Below are 22,421 nucleotides of genomic sequence, written 5' to 3' on the forward strand. Positions count from 1 at the left end.
GCAACGTCGCTGGATTTCGGCGGGCGAAATCACAGCTGTGGGCCCGATGTTCATCGGCCAGGGACCGTCGGATGGTCCCGCGATGCCACCTTTGTAGGTCCACGTTTTATGACAGTACGGTTGGCTGTTGAGGGCGCGAGGAAAATTCTAATGGGCAATTAAGAAAGGTTTCGTGAAGGCGACTTTATCAAAAACAGCCCTAGAGGCCCGTGTCATAAAACGTGTATACCATCTGCACGCCAAATGTTGGGATGTGCCGATTTGTCAGTCGCGAGTAAAACTATTAAACTATTCTTGAAGGGATCGGTCCCTGGTCCCACCTTGAAATAGCGGTGCCGCGGATTTTCAAGGGGATCTTTTGTTTAACTCGCGGCTGAACATCCTCCCCCCGTTGAGAGACTCGCGATCAAAATAAATCTATATAGGATTAAAGATACGCTAGGTTTGAAGTACTAGAATGAACAAGTAAACTATCTTATGAGCTAAAGCTTAGCGATTACGATAAATTAGTTATTATCGGTTGAGGGATCGCGCGTTCTTGACGTCGATGTTGGATCCCGTGGTTCCTCCTCTGGCTGGTTCGGTAACGGTACAAGCCGTTTTACGCCCCGATCGAGTGTGGTTGTGGCTGTTCTCACTGTTGCAGCTCGAACTATGCCATCAGATCCGGGGTAGACCTTGATGACTCTCCCGAGTGGCCACTGCATCGGTGGTACGTTGTCCTCCCTCAAGAGCACGATGGTGCCCTCCTTGATGGGGTGTGTACCGCTGGACCATCTCGAACGACTCGTCATCTCGTTTAGGTACTCCTTGTACCATCGGTTCCAGAAATGCTGCTTTAGTTTCTGGATATGTTGCCAGGTTGAAAGTCTGTTTGATGGCACATCCCTGAAATCGCGCTCGCGCAGACTCGTTAACGAGTCGCCAATCAGGAAATGGCCAGGAGTTAGGACAAGGGTGTCATTTGGGTCTGATGAAATGGGAGTTAAAGGACGTGAATTTAGAACGGCTTCTATCTCAATAATTAAAGTGTTGAACACTTCAAATGTAAATCGTTCAGCACCTGCGATACGCCAGAAATGACGCTTGAATGATTTCACGGCCGCTTCCCAGATGCCGCCGAAGTGAGGTGTTAATGGAGGAATAAAATTCCACGTGATGGATCGGTCAGCAAGAAAGGTTTTGACCTTCTCGTTGTGGTCATCGGACTGCAAAAGTTCGCGGAGGTCTCGAAGCTCGTTGTTGGCGCCGACGAAATTGGTGCCATTGTCAGAGTAAATGTTAATACAATGACCTCGTCTAGCAATGAAACGACGTAGGGCTGCTATAAATGCTTCGGAGGTAAGATCGCTAACCAATTCTAGGTGAATGGCTTTTACTGAGAGGCAAACGAAAACTGCGACATATACTTTAATGTGGGTTCGACTTCGGTATCGTCGCTCCTTTATGAAAAAGGGACCGCAATAATCAACGCCGACGTTTGCAAATGGGCGTGAGTCGGTGACTCGAGCCTCAGGTAGGTCGCCCATCACGTATTGTGTTGGCGGCGGTTGGACACGGTAGCAGCGGACGCAGTTTCTGATGGTTTTCCCTACCTGACTCCGACCGTCGATGGGCCAATAACGGCGTCTAATCGCGTATAGGGTAGCCTGTGTACCAGCGTGTAATTGTATTCGATGCTCGTGTTCTATTATTAATGCCGTGATTCGAGCCTTTGGGAGGACGATGGGATGTTTTTGCGCGAATGGAATTCGCGAATTCTTCAGACGGCCTCCTACTCGCAGAATTCCGTCTTTGTCGATGAATGGGTTCAGTTGTTGCAGCTTACCCTTAACGCCTATTTCGCTTCTCGAGAGGCAGCGCAATTCTTCTGCAAAGTGTTGTCTTTGTATCAGTTTGATGATTACGTCGTGGGCGTATCTTAGTTCGGAGGATGTCAGACTTCCTTTGGTGGTGTTAGATCCTTTCCATCGGAGACAGCGCGCGATGATTCTTTGAAGCTTTCCCCATGAGGAGCAGTTGTCCAGAATCGTGGTGTCGCAAATTAATGCTTTGAGGCAAATCGCGACCCTTTGTTCTGGGATTGTCTCTGGTTGAGGTAGTTCGGTAGTGGGCCAGAAAGATTCTTCTTCGTTGAGCCAAGTCGGACCGTGTTGCCAGATGGAAGGTTGAAGGAAGTCTTCTGGTGATTGACCTCGCGAGATAAGATCGGCCGGGTTGTCGGCAGTGGGTACGTGTCGCCAATCTGCGTTAGCTGTGCGCCTTTGAATTTCCGACACTCTGTTAGCCACGAAGGTTTTTAGAGTGTGTGGAGATGTCTTCACCCAATGGAGAACAATGGTGGAGTCGGTCCAATAGATGGTTTTATGTATTTCCACAGGTAGCGCTTGTTTTGCGGTCTCGACAAGAGAGGTTAGCAGAAGTGCTCCACATAATTCGAGTCGTGGTATTGAGATCGTTTTCAATGGGGCGACCTTGGATTTAGCGAACAAAAGAGTTGTCTCGGTGTGACCGCGTGAGTCGGTTGTACGCAGGTAGAGGCATGCTCCGTAGGCCTTTTCGCTTGCGTCACTAAAACCGTGTAGTTCGACTTTTCTTGGCGATTCAATGATTGTGCGTCGCGGGAACGTGATGTTGTTCAGCGCTGGCAATTTATTATAAAAACGTATCCATTCGGTATGGATATCCATTGGCAGCGACTCGTCCCAGTCAACCTTTATGGTCCAGATCCTTTGTAGTAGCATTTTTGCCGTAATAATTACTGGCCCGAGCAGCCCTAGTGGATCATATATCTTTGCTATTTCTGAGGTGATACTGCGTTTGGTCGAACGTGATGGTGGAGAGCAAGTTTCGACTGCGTACGTAATAGAGTCGTTTGAGGAATTCCAGACAATCCCTAAGGTTTTGAGAGTGGATGACTCTCCCAGGTATAATTTTTTGTTAATGGCCTGCTCGGGCAAGCCAGTCAGAAGAGTAAGGTCATTAGATGCCCATTGTCGTATTGTCAGTCTTGCGGTCTTGAGTATTTGTGTGAGGTCTTCGCGTAAGGATAATGCCTCTTCTATGGTCGATGTACCGGTCAGAACGTCATCCACGTAAAAGTCACGCAATAAAATCTTGCCGGCTTGAGGAAAGCGGTGGCCTTCGTCTCGACTGAGCTGTGTCAAACAGCGAATTGCAAGATATGGTGCAGCAGATAGTCCAAATGTCACAGTATTCAGCTCATAAGTTTTAATAGAACCCGTAGTATCGCGCCAGAGGATACGCTGAAATTTCCTGTCTTCCGGACGTACAAGGAACTGTCGGTACATCTTTTCAATGTCTCCCGTCAGTACGTATCGATGAATGCGGAATCTTAATAAAATGTGGAGTAGATCGTCTTGAATTTTTGGACCGGTGTGGAGAGCGTCATTTAATGCTATGCCTGAATTAGTCGTGGCAGAACCGTCGAAGACTACGCGGAGTTTGGTTGTGTCACTGGTGACCTTAACGACCCCGTGATGTGGTAGGTAATACCCCTCAGGTGACTGTTGTTCCTGTGGCAGTTCGCTCATGTGTCCGAGGTCAAGGTATTCTTGGATCACCGCGTGATACTCTTGCTTGAGTGCGGGTTCTCGTTGGAGTTTTCGCTCCAATGAATGGAGTCTTTTTTTTTTTGCTTGTACCTTGGAGTCTCCGAGACGCGACAATTTCTCGTTGAAAGGTAAAGCCACGACGTATCTGCCGTCACGATTCCGAACTGTGTGTTCTTGGAAATGGCTTTCGCAAATTATATCAGATTCAGACAGATGCTGTCTTTGTGGGCCTTCTTCAACCTCCCAGAAACGGGTGAGGTCGAATTGTAACGCGGTGGTCGCGTGGCAAAGTGTGCCATGAGCAGGAGAAGTGACTGGCGCGCTCCCCCCGATGACCCAACCGAGTTGCGATTTTTGAAGGTAGAGATCGGACTCATCTGGGCGTGACAAGACAATTTGGCCGACGCATAAGATTGAGAGGGCTGTTCCGGATCCTAATAACAAATCGATCGGTGCCGGTCGATGGAATTCCGGATCTGCAAGGTGCAGATTCGGCGGAATTTTTATTGTTCCGCGATCAATCTCTTGATCTGGAACGAAAGGCGCGATGTCGTTCACAATGAGGAACGTAAGCGAACGTTGGTAATTGCTTACTCGCGAAGCTATAGTAGCCTTCAGTGCGTGGGTTGCTACAGTGGTCATAGCGTTCAGAGAACCAATGGGAACCGAGCATTTCATCCGCGGGATGTTGATTTTTTGAGCAAGGCGTTCAGAAATTAAGTTAATCGATGCGCAAGTGTCGATTAATGCTCGACAATCTATCGGACGTTTATTTTTGTTGAAGATCTGGATTTGTGCCGTAACTAAAATTTCGTTTGTGATTGCGTTTATGGTGAACGCTCGATGGTAGCCCGTTCCGTTTTGTTCTCTGTGTCTTAGCCGTCATTCTGTATCGGATTGAGCGTTTATTGTTCCGCTTGTTGACGCTTGCTGCTCGAAGTGATGAAGCAACGTGTGGTGTCGTAGCTGACATATTCGGCATGAACCTCGATCGCAATTTTGCGCGCTATGCCCTGGGTGTAGGCAGTTGGTGCATAATTTGGCCCTTTCAACGGCGAACTTGCGTTTTTCGGGAGTCATTCCGCGGAATTTTTCGCAACCCCATGTGCTATGATCTCCGTAGCAGATCGGGCACTCCTTCGGTTGTGAATTTGGACGCGTTTCGTTAAAATTCGACGCGTTTTTTGATTTGTTATCGGCGGTCTGACGTGTTTTACTCGTTACGAAAGCGTGTGATCTGGCGGGTGGTCTTGTTGACTGCGGATGGCTTGTGAAGTTCGCGCTGGGGCGTGTCGATTGCGGATAGCTTGTAAAATTCGGTCTAGGGCGTAATGGCACCGCGGAGGCACTGGATGGTCCAGTTTGTGCGCAACTTGCGCGTTTCTCGAGAAAATCCAAGAGGTCCGTGTACGACGGCATGTTTTTGCCTTTTATCGTTAGTTCCCAAAGCCATGCAGTGTCGCTGCTAACCTTGGATAATATCATTGATATTAAAGAGCCGTTACATCTTGTGAAGTCTTCTCCTAGATTTTTCAAGGCTCGTAGATGCTGGTTGACCGAGTTCACGAGATCGTCTAACGCCTCTGGAGTGTCCTTTACTAATCTCGGATAATCCCTAATTGCGTCGCAATGTTTTAAGATTATTCTCCGCGGACAATCGTACTTCTTTTTGAGCAGTTCTATTGCATCGTAATAATTCGCGTCTGTCGTGTTTAACGCGGAGATGCACTTCAACGCCTTTCCGTGTAAGGTTGAACGGAGGTACTGCAGTTTTTGCAACGGAGTCAGATTTTCATTCGAGTCAATCGTTGATTTGAATGTGTCGAAATATGATACCCAATCTTCGATGTTTCCGTCGAACGATGGCAACCGCATTTCTGGTAACTTGATTGCCATCGGAGCAGTTACCGATGTCGCGAGTGACTCGACTGTTCCGCGACGTTGGGGCAAAGTTGGTTGCGCCTTTTCTATTATTTTGTTGGCTCTGACAACTATCGCGTAGTACTCGTTTTGTATCTCGTATCGGCGAGGTTCCTGGTTTTCGTCTAATGCCTCTAGCTCGGATTGTATATCATCGAAACGCTTCCAAAATTCAATGAGACCGTTCAAATGCATTTTTATAAGATCTATGTCAGGTGGTTGTTCGGTATCGACGGAATCTAAGAATTTCGAGAATGCCGTAATCTGACCGATTACACTGCCGCGCTTACGCTTTAAAGTGCTGAGAGCCGTTGCTTGAGACAAGGATGGGTTTGTCATAGGCATTTTGTGATGAAGGAGATGTTTTGGGAGATTGACGAACGAAAAACGAGCCTACCTTTGATGCGCTGAATTCAGGATGGTGAACTGGTGTCAGACACCTGGCGTTGACCCAAATCGTCAATTGCTTGGCCCACAAACTGCGACCTTCCAGATGCTGGTTGGTCCAGCCCTTGGTAATCCGGGATACTGCAAGTTGTTGGGATGCTGGTTGGTCCAGACAGGATCTCCCGATTGCAGGTGTTGTCCCGTTGTAAACGATGCGCAAGGCTGCGTTGAATCACGTTCACAAAGTCTTTTGTCCACTGTAACTGTCACTCAGTGTCATTTATTTTTTTTTTTTTTTTTTTTGGATCACACGGCACTGATGATCCGGCTCGAAGGACCAATGTACTTTCCGACGGAGCGGGCACCTTTCGCGGCGTAGACTCTGTCGTAGAATCTATGAGGAGGCGTAAATTCCTCAATCGAGGGTGTTTCGACGACGCTACTCGGCGCGACCTTACGATCCTTTCGGATGATAAGGATGGTAAATATAAATTTGGAATTTAATGCTGCAAGGAGCAAACGGAACTATAGCGGCTGGTCCGCGTGTTGACGAGTTCCGGAGTCTAATCTCGATGTTGCCTTTGCGGGAGTTGCATTTAGACTAAAAGTTTTACCCCAACTCTCCATGCACTCGGGGTGCGTTGGCGTGGAGTGGGGGTATTCCATTTCGGGGTGGCAACGTCGCTGGATTTCGGCGGGCGAAATCACAGCTGTGGGCCCGATGTTCATCGGCCAGGGACCGTCGGATGGTCCCGCGATGCCACCTTTGTAGGTCCACGTTTTATGACAGTACGGTTGGCTGTTGAGGGCGCGAGGAAAATTCTAATGGGCAATTAAGAAAGGTTTCGTGAAGGCGACTTTATCAAAAACAGCCCTAGAGGCCCGTGTCATAAAACGTGTATACCATCTGCACGCCAAATGTTGGGATGTGCCGATTTGTCAGTCGCGAGTAAAACTATTAAACTATTCTTGAAGGGATCGGTCCCTGGTCCCACCTTGAAATAGCGGTGCCGCGGATTTTCAAGGGGATCTTTTGTTTAACTCGCGGCTGAACATCCTCCCCCCGTTGAGAGACTCGCGATCAAAATAAATCTATATAGGATTAAAGATACGCTAGGTTTGAAGTACTAGAATGAACAAGTAAACTATCTTATGAGCTAAAGCTTAGCGATTACGATAAATTAGTTATTATCGGTTGAGGGATCGCGCGTTCTTGACGTCGATGTTGGATCCCGTGGTTCCTCCTCTGGCTGGTTCGGTAACGGTACAAGCCGTTTTACGCCCCGATCGAGTGTGGTTGTGGCTGTTCTCACTGTTGCAGCTCGAACTATGCCATCAGATCCGGGGTAGACCTTGATGACTCTCCCGAGTGGCCACTGCATCGGTGGTACGTTGTCCTCCCTCAAGAGCACGATGGTGCCCTCCTTGATGGGGTGTGTACCGCTGGACCATCTCGAACGACTCGTCATCTCGTTTAGGTACTCCTTGTACCATCGGTTCCAGAAATGCTGCTTTAGTTTCTGGATATGTTGCCAGGTTGAAAGTCTGTTTGATGGCACATCCCTGAAATCGCGCTCGCGCAGACTCGTTAACGAGTCGCCAATCAGGAAATGGCCAGGAGTTAGGACAAGGGTGTCATTTGGGTCTGATGAAATGGGAGTTAAAGGACGTGAATTTAGAACGGCTTCTATCTCAATAATTAAAGTGTTGAACACTTCAAATGTAAATCGTTCAGCACCTGCGATACGCCAGAAATGACGCTTGAATGATTTCACGGCCGCTTCCCAGATGCCGCCGAAGTGAGGTGTTAATGGAGGAATAAAATTCCACGTGATGGATCGGTCAGCAAGAAAGGTTTTGACCTTCTCGTTGTGGTCATCGGACTGCAAAAGTTCGCGGAGGTCTCGAAGCTCGTTGTTGGCGCCGACGAAATTGGTGCCATTGTCAGAGTAAATGTTAATACAATGACCTCGTCTAGCAATGAAACGACGTAGGGCTGCTATAAATGCTTCGGAGGTAAGATCGCTAACCAATTCTAGGTGAATGGCTTTTACTGAGAGGCAAACGAAAACTGCGACATATACTTTAATGTGGGTTCGACTTCGGTATCGTCGCTCCTTTATGAAAAAGGGACCGCAATAATCAACGCCGACGTTTGCAAATGGGCGTGAGTCGGTGACTCGAGCCTCAGGTAGGTCGCCCATCACGTATTGTGTTGGCGGCGGTTGGACACGGTAGCAGCGGACGCAGTTTCTGATGGTTTTCCCTACCTGACTCCGACCGTCGATGGGCCAATAACGGCGTCTAATCGCGTATAGGGTAGCCTGTGTACCAGCGTGTAATTGTATTCGATGCTCGTGTTCTATTATTAATGCCGTGATTCGAGCCTTTGGGAGGACGATGGGATGTTTTTGCGCGAATGGAATTCGCGAATTCTTCAGACGGCCTCCTACTCGCAGAATTCCGTCTTTGTCGATGAATGGGTTCAGTTGTTGCAGCTTACCCTTAACGCCTATTTCGCTTCTCGAGAGGCAGCGCAATTCTTCTGCAAAGTGTTGTCTTTGTATCAGTTTGATGATTACGTCGTGGGCGTATCTTAGTTCGGAGGATGTCAGACTTCCTTTGGTGGTGTTAGATCCTTTCCATCGGAGACAGCGCGCGATGATTCTTTGAAGCTTTCCCCATGAGGAGCAGTTGTCCAGAATCGTGGTGTCGCAAATTAATGCTTTGAGGCAAATCGCGACCCTTTGTTCTGGGATTGTCTCTGGTTGAGGTAGTTCGGTAGTGGGCCAGAAAGATTCTTCTTCGTTGAGCCAAGTCGGACCGTGTTGCCAGATGGAAGGTTGAAGGAAGTCTTCTGGTGATTGACCTCGCGAGATAAGATCGGCCGGGTTGTCGGCAGTGGGTACGTGTCGCCAATCTGCGTTAGCTGTGCGCCTTTGAATTTCCGACACTCTGTTAGCCACGAAGGTTTTTAGAGTGTGTGGAGATGTCTTCACCCAATGGAGAACAATGGTGGAGTCGGTCCAATAGATGGTTTTATGTATTTCCACAGGTAGCGCTTGTTTTGCGGTCTCGACAAGAGAGGTTAGCAGAAGTGCTCCACATAATTCGAGTCGTGGTATTGAGATCGTTTTCAATGGGGCGACCTTGGATTTAGCGAACAAAAGAGTTGTCTCGGTGTGACCGCGTGAGTCGGTTGTACGCAGGTAGAGGCATGCTCCGTAGGCCTTTTCGCTTGCGTCACTAAAACCGTGTAGTTCGACTTTTCTTGGCGATTCAATGATTGTGCGTCGCGGGAACGTGATGTTGTTCAGCGCTGGCAATTTATTATAAAAACGTATCCATTCGGTATGGATATCCATTGGCAGCGACTCGTCCCAGTCAACCTTTATGGTCCAGATCCTTTGTAGTAGCATTTTTGCCGTAATAATTACTGGCCCGAGCAGCCCTAGTGGATCATATATCTTTGCTATTTCTGAGGTGATACTGCGTTTGGTCGAACGTGATGGTGGAGAGCAAGTTTCGACTGCGTACGTAATAGAGTCGTTTGAGGAATTCCAGACAATCCCTAAGGTTTTGAGAGTGGATGACTCTCCCAGGTATAATTTTTTGTTAATGGCCTGCTCGGGCAAGCCAGTCAGAAGAGTAAGGTCATTAGATGCCCATTGTCGTATTGTCAGTCTTGCGGTCTTGAGTATTTGTGTGAGGTCTTCGCGTAAGGATAATGCCTCTTCTATGGTCGATGTACCGGTCAGAACGTCATCCACGTAAAAGTCACGCAATAAAATCTTGCCGGCTTGAGGAAAGCGGTGGCCTTCGTCTCGACTGAGCTGTGTCAAACAGCGAATTGCAAGATATGGTGCAGCAGATAGTCCAAATGTCACAGTATTCAGCTCATAAGTTTTAATAGAACCCGTAGTATCGCGCCAGAGGATACGCTGAAATTTCCTGTCTTCCGGACGTACAAGGAACTGTCGGTACATCTTTTCAATGTCTCCCGTCAGTACGTATCGATGAATGCGGAATCTTAATAAAATGTGGAGTAGATCGTCTTGAATTTTTGGACCGGTGTGGAGAGCGTCATTTAATGCTATGCCTGAATTAGTCGTGGCAGAACCGTCGAAGACTACGCGGAGTTTGGTTGTGTCACTGGTGACCTTAACGACCCCGTGATGTGGTAGGTAATACCCCTCAGGTGACTGTTGTTCCTGTGGCAGTTCGCTCATGTGTCCGAGGTCAAGGTATTCTTGGATCACCGCGTGATACTCTTGCTTGAGTGCGGGTTCTCGTTGGAGTTTTCGCTCCAATGAATGGAGTCTTTTTTTTTTTGCTTGTACCTTGGAGTCTCCGAGACGCGACAATTTCTCGTTGAAAGGTAAAGCCACGACGTATCTGCCGTCACGATTCCGAACTGTGTGTTCTTGGAAATGGCTTTCGCAAATTATATCAGATTCAGACAGATGCTGTCTTTGTGGGCCTTCTTCAACCTCCCAGAAACGGGTGAGGTCGAATTGTAACGCGGTGGTCGCGTGGCAAAGTGTGCCATGAGCAGGAGAAGTGACTGGCGCGCTCCCCCCGATGACCCAACCGAGTTGCGATTTTTGAAGGTAGAGATCGGACTCATCTGGGCGTGACAAGACAATTTGGCCGACGCATAAGATTGAGAGGGCTGTTCCGGATCCTAATAACAAATCGATCGGTGCCGGTCGATGGAATTCCGGATCTGCAAGGTGCAGATTCGGCGGAATTTTTATTGTTCCGCGATCAATCTCTTGATCTGGAACGAAAGGCGCGATGTCGTTCACAATGAGGAACGTAAGCGAACGTTGGTAATTGCTTACTCGCGAAGCTATAGTAGCCTTCAGTGCGTGGGTTGCTACAGTGGTCATAGCGTTCAGAGAACCAATGGGAACCGAGCATTTCATCCGCGGGATGTTGATTTTTTGAGCAAGGCGTTCAGAAATTAAGTTAATCGATGCGCAAGTGTCGATTAATGCTCGACAATCTATCGGACGTTTATTTTTGTTGAAGATCTGGATTTGTGCCGTAACTAAAATTTCGTTTGTGATTGCGTTTATGGTGAACGCTCGATGGTAGCCCGTTCCGTTTTGTTCTCTGTGTCTTAGCCGTCATTCTGTATCGGATTGAGCGTTTATTGTTCCGCTTGTTGACGCTTGCTGCTCGAAGTGATGAAGCAACGTGTGGTGTCGTAGCTGACATATTCGGCATGAACCTCGATCGCAATTTTGCGCGCTATGCCCTGGGTGTAGGCAGTTGGTGCATAATTTGGCCCTTTCAACGGCGAACTTGCGTTTTTCGGGAGTCATTCCGCGGAATTTTTCGCAACCCCATGTGCTATGATCTCCGTAGCAGATCGGGCACTCCTTCGGTTGTGAATTTGGACGCGTTTCGTTAAAATTCGACGCGTTTTTTGATTTGTTATCGGCGGTCTGACGTGTTTTACTCGTTACGAAAGCGTGTGATCTGGCGGGTGGTCTTGTTGACTGCGGATGGCTTGTGAAGTTCGCGCTGGGGCGTGTCGATTGCGGATAGCTTGTAAAATTCGGTCTAGGGCGTAATGGCACCGCGGAGGCACTGGATGGTCCAGTTTGTGCGCAACTTGCGCGTTTCTCGAGAAAATCCAAGAGGTCCGTGTACGACGGCATGTTTTTGCCTTTTATCGTTAGTTCCCAAAGCCATGCAGTGTCGCTGCTAACCTTGGATAATATCATTGATATTAAAGAGCCGTTACATCTTGTGAAGTCTTCTCCTAGATTTTTCAAGGCTCGTAGATGCTGGTTGACCGAGTTCACGAGATCGTCTAACGCCTCTGGAGTGTCCTTTACTAATCTCGGATAATCCCTAATTGCGTCGCAATGTTTTAAGATTATTCTCCGCGGACAATCGTACTTCTTTTTGAGCAGTTCTATTGCATCGTAATAATTCGCGTCTGTCGTGTTTAACGCGGAGATGCACTTCAACGCCTTTCCGTGTAAGGTTGAACGGAGGTACTGCAGTTTTTGCAACGGAGTCAGATTTTCATTCGAGTCAATCGTTGATTTGAATGTGTCGAAATATGATACCCAATCTTCGATGTTTCCGTCGAACGATGGCAACCGCATTTCTGGTAACTTGATTGCCATCGGAGCAGTTACCGATGTCGCGAGTGACTCGACTGTTCCGCGACGTTGGGGCAAAGTTGGTTGCGCCTTTTCTATTATTTTGTTGGCTCTGACAACTATCGCGTAGTACTCGTTTTGTATCTCGTATCGGCGAGGTTCCTGGTTTTCGTCTAATGCCTCTAGCTCGGATTGTATATCATCGAAACGCTTCCAAAATTCAATGAGACCGTTCAAATGCATTTTTATAAGATCTATGTCAGGTGGTTGTTCGGTATCGACGGAATCTAAGAATTTCGAGAATGCCGTAATCTGACCGATTACACTGCCGCGCTTACGCTTTAAAGTGCTGAGAGCCGTTGCTTGAGACAAGGATGGGTTTGTCATAGGCATTTTGTGATGAAGGAGATGTTTTGGGAGATTGACGAACGAAAAACGAGCCTACCTTTGATGCGCTGAATTCAGGATGGTGAACTGGTGTCAGACACCTGGCGTTGACCCAAATCGTCAATTGCTTGGCCCACAAACTGCGACCTTCCAGATGCTGGTTGGTCCAGCCCTTGGTAATCCGGGATACTGCAAGTTGTTGGGATGCTGGTTGGTCCAGACAGGATCTCCCGATTGCAGGTGTTGTCCCGTTGTAAACGATGCGCAAGGCTGCGTTGAATCACGTTCACAAAGTCTTTTGTCCACTGTAACTGTCACTCAGTGTCATTTATTTTTTTTTTTTTTTTTTTGGATCACACGGCACTGATGATCCGGCTCGAAGGACCAATGTACTTTCCGACGGAGCGGGCACCTTTCGCGGCGTAGACTCTGTCGTAGAATCTATGAGGAGGCGTAAATTCCTCAATCGAGGGTGTTTCGACGACGCTACTCGGCGCGACCTTACGATCCTTTCGGATGATAAGGATGGTAAATATAAATTTGGAATTTAATGCTGCAAGGAGCAAACGGAACTATAGCGGCTGGTCCGCGTGTTGACGAGTTCCGGAGTCTAATCTCGATGTTGCCTTTGCGGGAGTTGCATTTAGACTAAAAGTTTTACCCCAACTCTCCATGCACTCGGGGTGCGTTGGCGTGGAGTGGGGGTATTCCATTTCGGGGTGGCAACGTCGCTGGATTTCGGCGGGCGAAATCACAGCTGTGGGCCCGATGTTCATCGGCCAGGGACCGTCGGATGGTCCCGCGATGCCACCTTTGTAGGTCCACGTTTTATGACAGTACGGTTGGCTGTTGAGGGCGCGAGGAAAATTCTAATGGGCAATTAAGAAAGGTTTCGTGAAGGCGACTTTCTCAAAAACAGCCCTAGAGGCCCGTGTCATAAAACGTGTATACCATCTGCACGCCAAATGTTGGGATGTGCCGATTTGTCAGTCGCGAGTAAAACTATTAAACTATTCTTGAAGGGATCGGTCCCTGGTCCCACCTTGAAATAGCGGTGCCGCGGATTTTCAAGGGGATCTTTTGTTTAACTCGCGGCTGAACACTATCTTATCCTCTATCCTATCCCATTCTCTATCCTATCCTATCGTCTTTCCTATCCTATTCTCTATCCTATCCTATCCTCTAACCTATCCTATCCTCTATCCTATCTTATCCTCTATCGTACCCTGTCCTATATCCTATCCTATCCTCTATGCTATCCTATCTTCAATCCTATCCTATCCTCTATCCTATCCTATGCTCTATCCTATCCTATCCTCTATCCTATGCTATCCTCTATCCTATTCTATCCTCTATCCTATCCTATCCTCTATCCTATCCTATCCTCTATCCTATCCTATACTCTATCCTATCCTTTCCGCTATCCTATCTTATCCTCTATCCTATCTTATCCTCCATCCTATCCTATCCTATTTCCTATAATATCATCTATCCTATCCTATCCTCTATCGTATCCAATCCCCAATCCTATCCTCTATCCTATCCTATACTCTATCGTCTCCTATCCTGTATCCTATCCAATCCACTACCGTATCCTCTATCCTATCCTCTATGCTATCCTATCCTCTATCCTCTCCTATCCTCTATCCTGTCCTATCCTCAATCCTATCCTATCCTCTATCCTATCCTATTCTATCCTCTATCCTATCCTATCCTCTATCCTATCCTATCCTCTATCCTATCCTATCCTGTATCCTATCCTATCCTCTATCCTATCCTATCCTCTATCCTATCCTATCCTCTATCCTATCCTATCCTCTATCCTATCCCATTCTCTATCCTATCCTATCGTCTTTCCTATCCTATTCTCTATCCTATCGTATCCTCTTTCCTATAATACCATCTATCCTATACTGTTCTCTATCGTCTCCTAGCCTGTATCCTATCCAATCTCCTATCCTATCCTCTATCATATCCTATTCTCTGTGCTATCCTCTATCCTATCCTATCCTCTATCCTATCCCATTCTCTATCCTATCCTATCGTCTTTCCTATCCTATTCTCTATCCTATCCTATCCTCTAACTTATCCTATCCTCTATCCTATCCTCTCCTCTATCCTATCCTATCCTCTATCCTATCCTATCCTCTATCCTATCCTATCCTCTATCCTATCCTCTATCCTATCCTATCCTATCCTCTATCCTATCCTATCCTATCCTCTAACCTACCCTATACTGTATCCTATCCTATCCTCTATTCTATCCTATCCTCTATCCTATCCTATCCTCTATCCTATCCTATCCTCTATCCTATCCTCTATCCTATCCTATCCTCTATCCTATCCTATCCTCTATCCGATCCTCTATCCTATCCTATCCTCTATCCGATCCTCTATCCTATCCTCTATCGTATCCTATCCTATCCTCTATCATATCCTATCCTCTATCCTATCCTATCCTCTATCCTATCCTATCCTCTATCCGATCCTCTATCCTATCCTATCCTCTATCCTATCCTATCCTATCCTCTATCCTATCCTATCCTATCCTCTATCATATCCTATCGTCTATCCTATCATATCCTGTATCCTATCCTATCCTCTATCCTATCCTATCCTCTATCCTATCCTATCCTCTATCCTATCCTATCCTCTATCCTATCCCATTCTCTATCCTATCCTATCGTCTTTCCTATCCTATTCTCTATCCTATCGTATCCTCTTTCCTATAATACCATCTATCCTATACTGTTCTCTATCGTCTCCTAGCCTGTATCCTATCCAATCTCCTATCCTATCCTCTATCATATCCTATTCTCTGTGCTATCCTCTATCCTATCCTATCCTCTATCCTATCCCATTCTCTAACCTATCCTATCGTCTTTCCTATCCTATTCTCTATCCTATCCTATCCTCTAACTTATCCTATCCTCTATCCTATCCTCTCCTCTATCCTATCCTATCCTCTATCCTATCCTATCCTCTATCCTATCCTCTATCCTATCCTATCCTATCCTCTATCCTATCCTATCCTATCCTCTAACCTACCCTATACTGTATCCTATCCTATCCTCTATTCTATCCTATCCTCTATCCTATCCTATCCTCTATCCTATCCTATCCTCTATCCTATCCTCTATCCTATCCTATCCTCTATCCGATCCTATCCTCTATCCTATCCTATCCTCTATCCTATCCTATCCTCTATCCTATCCTATCCTCTATCCTATCCTATCCTCTATCCTATCCTATCCTCTATCCTATCCTATCCTCTATCCTATCCTATCCTCTATCCTATCCTATCCTCTATCCTATTCTATCCTCTATCCTATCCTATCCTCTATCCTATCCTATCCTCTATCCTATCCTATACTCTATCCTATCCTTTCCGCTATCCTATCTTATCCTCTATCCTATCTTATCCTCCATCCTATCCTATCCTATTTCCTATAATATCATCTATCCTATCCTATCCTCTATCGTATCCAATCCCCAATCCTATCCTCTATCCTATCCTATACTCTATCGTCTCCTATCCTGTATCCTATCCAATCCACTACCGTATCCTCTATCCTATCCTCTATGCTATCCTATCCTCTATCCTCTCCTATCCTCTATCCTGTCCTATCCTCAATCCTATCCTATCCTCTATCCTATCCTATTCTATCCTCTATCCTATCCTATCCTCTATCCTATCCTATCCTCTATCCTATCCTATCCTGTATCCTATCCTATCCTCTATCCTATCCTATCCTCTATCCTATCCTATCCTCTATCCTATCCTATCCTCTATCCTATCCCATTCTCTATCCTATCCTATCGTCTTTCCTATCCTATTCTCTATCCTATCGTATCCTCTTTCCTATAATACCATCTATCCTATACTGTTCTCTATCGTCTCCTAGCCTGTATCCTATCCAATCTCCTATCCTATCCTCTATCATATCCTATTCTCTGTGCTATCCTCTATCCTATCCTATCCTCTATCCTATCCCATTCTCTATCCTATCCTATCGTCTTTCCTATCCTATTCTCTATCCTATCCTATCCTCTAACTTATCCTATCCTCTATCCTATCCTCTCCTCTATCCTATCCTATCCTCTATCCTATCCTATCCTCTATCCTATCCTCTATCCTATCCTATCCTATCCTCTATCCTATCCTATCCTATCCTCTAACCTACCCTATACTGTATCCTATCCTATCCTCTATTCTATCCTATCCTCTATCCTATCCTATCCTCTATCCTATCCTATCCTCTATCCTATCCTCTATCCTATCCTATCCTCTATCCTATCCTATCCTCTATCCGATCCTCTATCCTATCCTATCCTCTATCCGATCCTCTATCCTATCCTCTATCGTATCCTATCCTATCCTCTATCATATCCTATCCTCTATCCTATCCTATCCTCTATCCTATCCTATCCTCTATCCGATCCTCTATCCTATCCTATCCTCTATCCTATCCTATCCTATCCTCTATCCTATCCTATCCTATCCTCTATCATATCCTATCGTCTATCCTATCATATCCTGTATCCTATCCTATCCTCTATCCTATCCTATCCTCTATCCTATCCTATCCTCTATCCTATCCTATCCTCTATCCTATCCCATTCTCTATCCTATCCTATCGTCTTTCCTATCCTATTCTCTATCCTATCGTATCCTCTTTCCTATAATACCATCTATCCTATACTGTTCTCTATCGTCTCCTAGCCTGTATCCTATCCAATCTCCTATCCTATCCTCTATCATATCCTATTCTCTGTGCTATCCTCTATCCTATCCTATCCTCTATCCTATCCCATTCTCTAACCTATCCTATCGTCTTTCCTATCCTATTCTCTATCCTATCCTATCCTCTAACTTATCCTATCCTCTATCCTATCCTCTCCTCTATCCTATCCTATCCTCTATCCTATCCTATCCTCTATCCTATCCTCTATCCTATCCTATCCTATCCTCTATCCTATCCTATCCTATCCTCTAACCTACCCTATACTGTATCCTATCCTATCCTCTATTCTATCCTATCCTCTATCCTATCCTATCCTCTATCCTATCCTATCCTCTATCCTATCCTCTATCCTATCCTATCCTCTATCCGATCCTATCCTCTATCCTATCCTATCCTCTATCCTATCCTATCCTCTATCCTATCCTATCCTCTATCCTATCCTATCCTCTATCCTATCCTATCCTCTATCCTATCCTATCCTCTATCCTATCCTATCCTCTATCCTATCCTATCCTATCCTCTATGCTATCCTATCCTTTATCCTATCCTATCCTCTATTATATCCTATCCTCTCTCCTATACTATCCTCTATCCTATCCTATCCTCTATCCTATCCTATCCTCTATCCTATCGTATCCTCTTTCCTATAATACCATCTATCCTATCCTATTCTCTATCTTATCCTATCCTCTGTCCTATCCAAGCCGCTATCCTATCCTCTATCCTATCCTATCCTCTATAATATCGTTTCCTCTGTCCTATCCTGTCCTCTATCCTGTAATATCATCTATCCTAACCTATTCTCTATCCTATCCTATCCTATCCTCTATCGTATCCTATCCTCTATCCTATCCAATCCCCTATCCTATCCTCTATCCTATCCTGTCTTCTATCCTATCACATCCTCCATCCTATCGTATCCTCTATCCGATCCCATCCTCTATCGTACCCTATCCTCTATCCTATCCTATCCTCTATCCTATCGTATCCTCTATCCTATCATATCCTCTATCCTATCCTATTATCTATCCTATCTTCCATTCCATTCTATCCTCTATCGTATGCTATTCTCTATCCTATCCTATCCTATCCTCTATCGTATCCTATCCTCTATCCTATCCAATCCTATATCCTATTCTCTATCCTATCCTATCCTCTATCCTATCCTATCCTCTATCGTATCCTGTCCTCTATCCTATCCTATCCTCTATCCTATTCTATCCTCTATCCTATCCTATCCTCTATCCTATCCTATCCTCTATCCTATCCTATACTCTATCCTATCCTTTCCGCTATCCTATCTTATCCTCTATCCTATCTTATCCTCCATCCTATCCTATCCTATTTCCTATAATATCATCTATCCTATCCTATCCTCTATCGTATCCAATCCCCAATCCTATCCTCTATCCTATCCTATACTCTATCGTCTCCTATCCTGTATCCTATCCAATCCACTACCGTATCCTCTATCCTATCCTCTATGCTATCCTATCCTCTATCCTCTCATATCCTCTATCCTGTCCTATCCTCAATCCTATCCTATCCTCTATCCTATCCTATTCTATCCTCTATCCTATCCTATCCTCTATCCTATCCTATCCTCTATCCTATCCTATCCTGTATCCTATCCTATCCTCTATCCTGTCCTATCCTCTATCCTATCCTATCCTCTATCCTATCCTATCCTCTATCCTATCCCATTCTCTATCCTATCCTATCGTCTTTCCTATCCTATTCTCTATCCTATCCTATCCTCTAACCTATCCTATCCTCTATCCTATCTTATCCTCTATCGTACCCTGTCCTATATCCTATCCTATCCTCTATGCTATCCTATCTTCAATCCTATCCTATCCTCTATCCTATCCTATGCTCTATCCTATCCTATCCTCTATCCTATGCTATCCTCTATCCTATTCTATCCTCTATCCTATCCTATCCTCTATCCTATCCTATCCTCTATCCTATCCTATACTCTATCCTATCCTTTCCGCTATCCTATCCTATCCTCTATCCTATCCCATTCTCTAACCTATCCTATCGTCTTTCCTATCCTATTCTCTATCCTATCCTATCCTCTAACTTATCCTATCCTCTATCCTATCCTCTCCTCTATCCTATCCTATCCTCTATCCTATCCTATCCTCTATCCTATCCTCTATCCTATCCTATCCTATCCTCTATCCTATCCTATCCTATCCTCTAACCTACCCTATACTGTATCCTATCCTATCCTCTATTCTATCCTATCCTCTATCCTATCCTATCCTCTATCCTATCCTATCCTCTATCCTATCCTCTATCCTATCCTATCCTCTATCCGATCCTATCCTCTATCCTATCCTATCCTCTATCCTATCCTATCCTCTATCCTATCCTATCCTCTATCCTATCCTATCCTCTATCCTATCCTATCCTCTATCCTATCCTATCCTCTATCCTATCCTATCCTCTATCCTATCCTATCCTCTATCCTATCCTATCCTATCCTCTATGCTATCCTATCCTTTATCCTATCCTATCCTCTATTATATCCTATCCTCTCTCCTATACTATCCTCTATCCTATCCTATCCTCTATCCTATCCTATCCTCTATCCTATCGTATCCTCTTTCCTATAATACCATCTATCCTATCCTATTCTCTATCTTATCCTATCCTCTGTCCTATCCAAGCCGCTATCCTATCCTCTATCCTATCCTATCCTCTATAATATCGTTTCCTCTGTCCTATCCTGTCCTCTATCCTGTAATATCATCTATCCTAACCTATTCTCTATCCTATCCTATCCTATCCTCTATCGTATCCTATCCTCTATCCTATCCAATCCCCTATCCTATCCTCTATCCTATCCTGTCTTCTATCCTATCACATCCTCCATCCTATCGTATCCTCTATCCGATCCCATCCTCTATCGTACCCTATCCTCTATCCTATCCTATCCTCTATCCTATCGTATCCTCTATCCTATCATATCCTCTATCCTATCCTATTATCTATCCTATCTTCCATTCCATTCTATCCTCTATCGTATGCTATTCTCTATCCTATCCTATCCTATCCTCTATCGTATCCTATCCTCTATCCTATCCAATCCTATATCCTATTCTCTATCCTATCCTATCCTCTATCGTATCCTGTCCTCTATCCTATCCTATCCTCTATCCTATTCTATCCTCTATCCTATCCTATCCTCTATCCTATCCTATCCTCTATCCTATCCTATACTCTATCCTATCCTTTCCGCTATCCTATCTTATCCTCTATCCTATCTTATCCTCCATCCTATCCTATCCTATTTCCTATAATATCATCTATCCTATCCTATCCTCTATCGTATCCAATCCCCAATCCTATCCTCTATCCTATCCTATACTCTATCGTCTCCTATCCTGTATCCTATCCAATCCACTACCGTATCCTCTATCCTATCCTCTATGCTATCCTATCCTCTATCCTCTCATATCCTCTATCCTGTCCTATCCTCAATCCTATCCTATCCTCTATCCTATCCTATTCTATCCTCTATCCTATCCTATCCTCTATCCTATCCTATCCTCTATCCTATCCTATCCTGTATCCTATCCTATCCTCTATCCTATCCTATCCTCTATCCTATCCTATCCTCTATCCTATCCTATCCTCTATCCTATCCCATTCTCTATCCTATCCTATCGTCTTTCCTATCCTATTCTCTATCCTATCCTATCCTCTAACCTATCCTATCCTCTATCCTATCTTATCCTCTATCGTACCCTGTCCTATATCCTATCCTATCCTCTATGCTATCCTATCTTCAATCCTATCCTATCCTCTATCCTATCCTATGCTCTATCCTATCCTATCCTCTATCCTATGCTATCCTCTATCCTATTCTATCCTCTATCCTATCCTATCCTCTATCCTATCCTATCCTCTATCCTATCCTATACTCTATCCTATCCTTTCCGCTATCCTATCTTATCCTGTATCCTATCTTATCCTCCATCCTATCCTATCCTATTTCCTATAATATCATCTATCCTATCCTATCCTCTATCGTATCCAATCCCCAATCCTATCCTCTATCCTATCCTATACTCTATCGTCTCCTATCCTGTATCCTATCCAATCCACTACCGTATCCTCTATCCTATCCTCTATGCTATCCTATCCTCTATCCTCTCCTATCCTCTATCCTGTCCTATCCTCAATCCTATCCTATCCTCTATCCTATCCTATTCTATCCTCTATCCTATCCTATCCTCTATCCTATCCTATCCTCTATCCTATCCTATCCTGTATCCTATCCTATCCTCTATCCTATCCTATCCTCTATCCTATCCTATCCTCTATCCTATCCTATCCTCTATCCTATCCCATTCTCTATCCTATCCTATCGTCTTTCCTATCCTATTCTCTATCCTATCGTATCCTCTTTCCTATAATACCATCTATCCTATACTGTTCTCTATCGTCTCCTAGCCTGTATCCTATCCAATCTCCTATCCTATCCTCTATCATATCCTATTCTCTGTGCTATCCTCTATCCTATCCTATCCTCTATCCTATCCCATTCTCTATCCTATCCTATCGTCTTTCCTATCCTATTCTCTATCCTATCCTATCCTCTAACTTATCCTATCCTCTATCCTATCTTATCCTCTATCGTACCCTGTCCTATATCCTATCCTATCCTCTATGCTATCCTATCTTCAATCCTATCCTATCCTCTATCCTATACTATCCTCTACCTTATCCTAACCTCTATCCTATCCAATTACCTATCCTATCCTCTATCCTATCCTTTCCTCTATCCTATCCTATCCTCTATCCTATCCTATCCTCTATCCTATCCTATAATCTATCCTCTATCCTATCCTACCCTCTTTCCTATCCTATCATCTATCCTATCCTATCTTCTATCCTATCGTTTCCTCTATCCTATCCTATCCTCTATCCTATCCTATCCTCTATCCGATCCTCTATCCTATCCTATCCTCTATCCTATCCTATCCTCTATCCTATCCTCTATCCTATCATATCCTATCCTCTATCCTATCCTATCCTATCCTATCCTCTATCCTATCCTATCCTCTATCCGATCCTCTATCCTATCCTATCCTCTATCCGATCCTCTATCCTATCCTATCCTCTATCATATCCTATCCTCTATCCTATCCCATCCTCTATCCTATCCTATCCTCTATCCTATCCTATCCTTTATCCTATCCTATCCTCTATCCTATCCTATCCTCTATCCTATTATATCCTCTATCCTATCCTATCCTCTACCTTATCCT

The 22,421-nt window shown here is 45.1% G+C and overlaps 2 protein-coding genes across 2 annotated transcripts; both read right to left on the reverse strand.

The window, feature by feature from the left end:
* Positions 1-506: 506 nt before the first annotated feature.
* Positions 507-5,840, reverse strand: LOC143364068 (uncharacterized). The gene is made up of 3 exons (XM_076804580.1): positions 5,786-5,840; positions 4,562-5,734; positions 507-4,378 (listed from the first exon to the last, which is right to left on the reverse strand). The coding sequence occupies exons 1-3, from the start codon at positions 5,838-5,840 to the stop codon at positions 507-509; spliced, it is 5,100 nt and encodes a 1,699-aa protein (XP_076660695.1).
* Positions 5,841-5,908: 68 nt separating this feature from the next.
* LOC143364069 (uncharacterized) lies at positions 5,909-12,397 on the reverse strand. Its single transcript, XM_076804581.1, has 4 exons — positions 12,343-12,397; positions 11,119-12,291; positions 7,101-10,935; positions 5,909-6,104 (listed from the first exon to the last, which is right to left on the reverse strand). Exons 1-4 carry the CDS (start codon positions 12,395-12,397, stop codon positions 5,909-5,911), a joined length of 5,259 nt encoding a protein of 1,752 aa, XP_076660696.1.
* Positions 12,398-22,421: the final 10,024 nt, after the last annotated feature.

The sequence above is a fragment of the Halictus rubicundus genome, unplaced genomic scaffold, assembly GCF_050948215.1.
Source record: "Halictus rubicundus isolate RS-2024b unplaced genomic scaffold, iyHalRubi1_principal scaffold0230, whole genome shotgun sequence".
Classification (NCBI taxonomy): Eukaryota; Metazoa; Arthropoda; class Insecta; order Hymenoptera; family Halictidae; genus Halictus; species Halictus rubicundus.

What these genes read in the sequence shown, in the direction of transcription:
- LOC143364069 (XM_076804581.1), bottom strand. Translation starts at nt 12,397, where the DNA reads ATGCCTATGACAAACCCATCCTTGTCTCAAGCAACGGCTCTCAGCACT. An exon ending in GGCTCTCAGCACTTTAAAGC is followed by an intron (nt 12,292 to 12,342) that starts GTAAGCGCGGCA and finishes CGAAATTCTTAG; the next exon opens with ATTCCGTCGATACCGAACAA. An exon ending in CGCGCAAAATTGCGATCGAG is followed by an intron (nt 10,936 to 11,118) that starts GTTCATGCCGAA and finishes ACGAAATTTTAG; the next exon opens with TTACGGCACAAATCCAGATC.
- LOC143364068 (XM_076804580.1), bottom strand. Translation starts at nt 5,840, where the DNA reads ATGCCTATGACAAACCCATCCTTGTCTCAAGCAACGGCTCTCAGCACT. An exon ending in GGCTCTCAGCACTTTAAAGC is followed by an intron (nt 5,735 to 5,785) that starts GTAAGCGCGGCA and finishes CGAAATTCTTAG; the next exon opens with ATTCCGTCGATACCGAACAA. An exon ending in CGCGCAAAATTGCGATCGAG is followed by an intron (nt 4,379 to 4,561) that starts GTTCATGCCGAA and finishes ACGAAATTTTAG; the next exon opens with TTACGGCACAAATCCAGATC.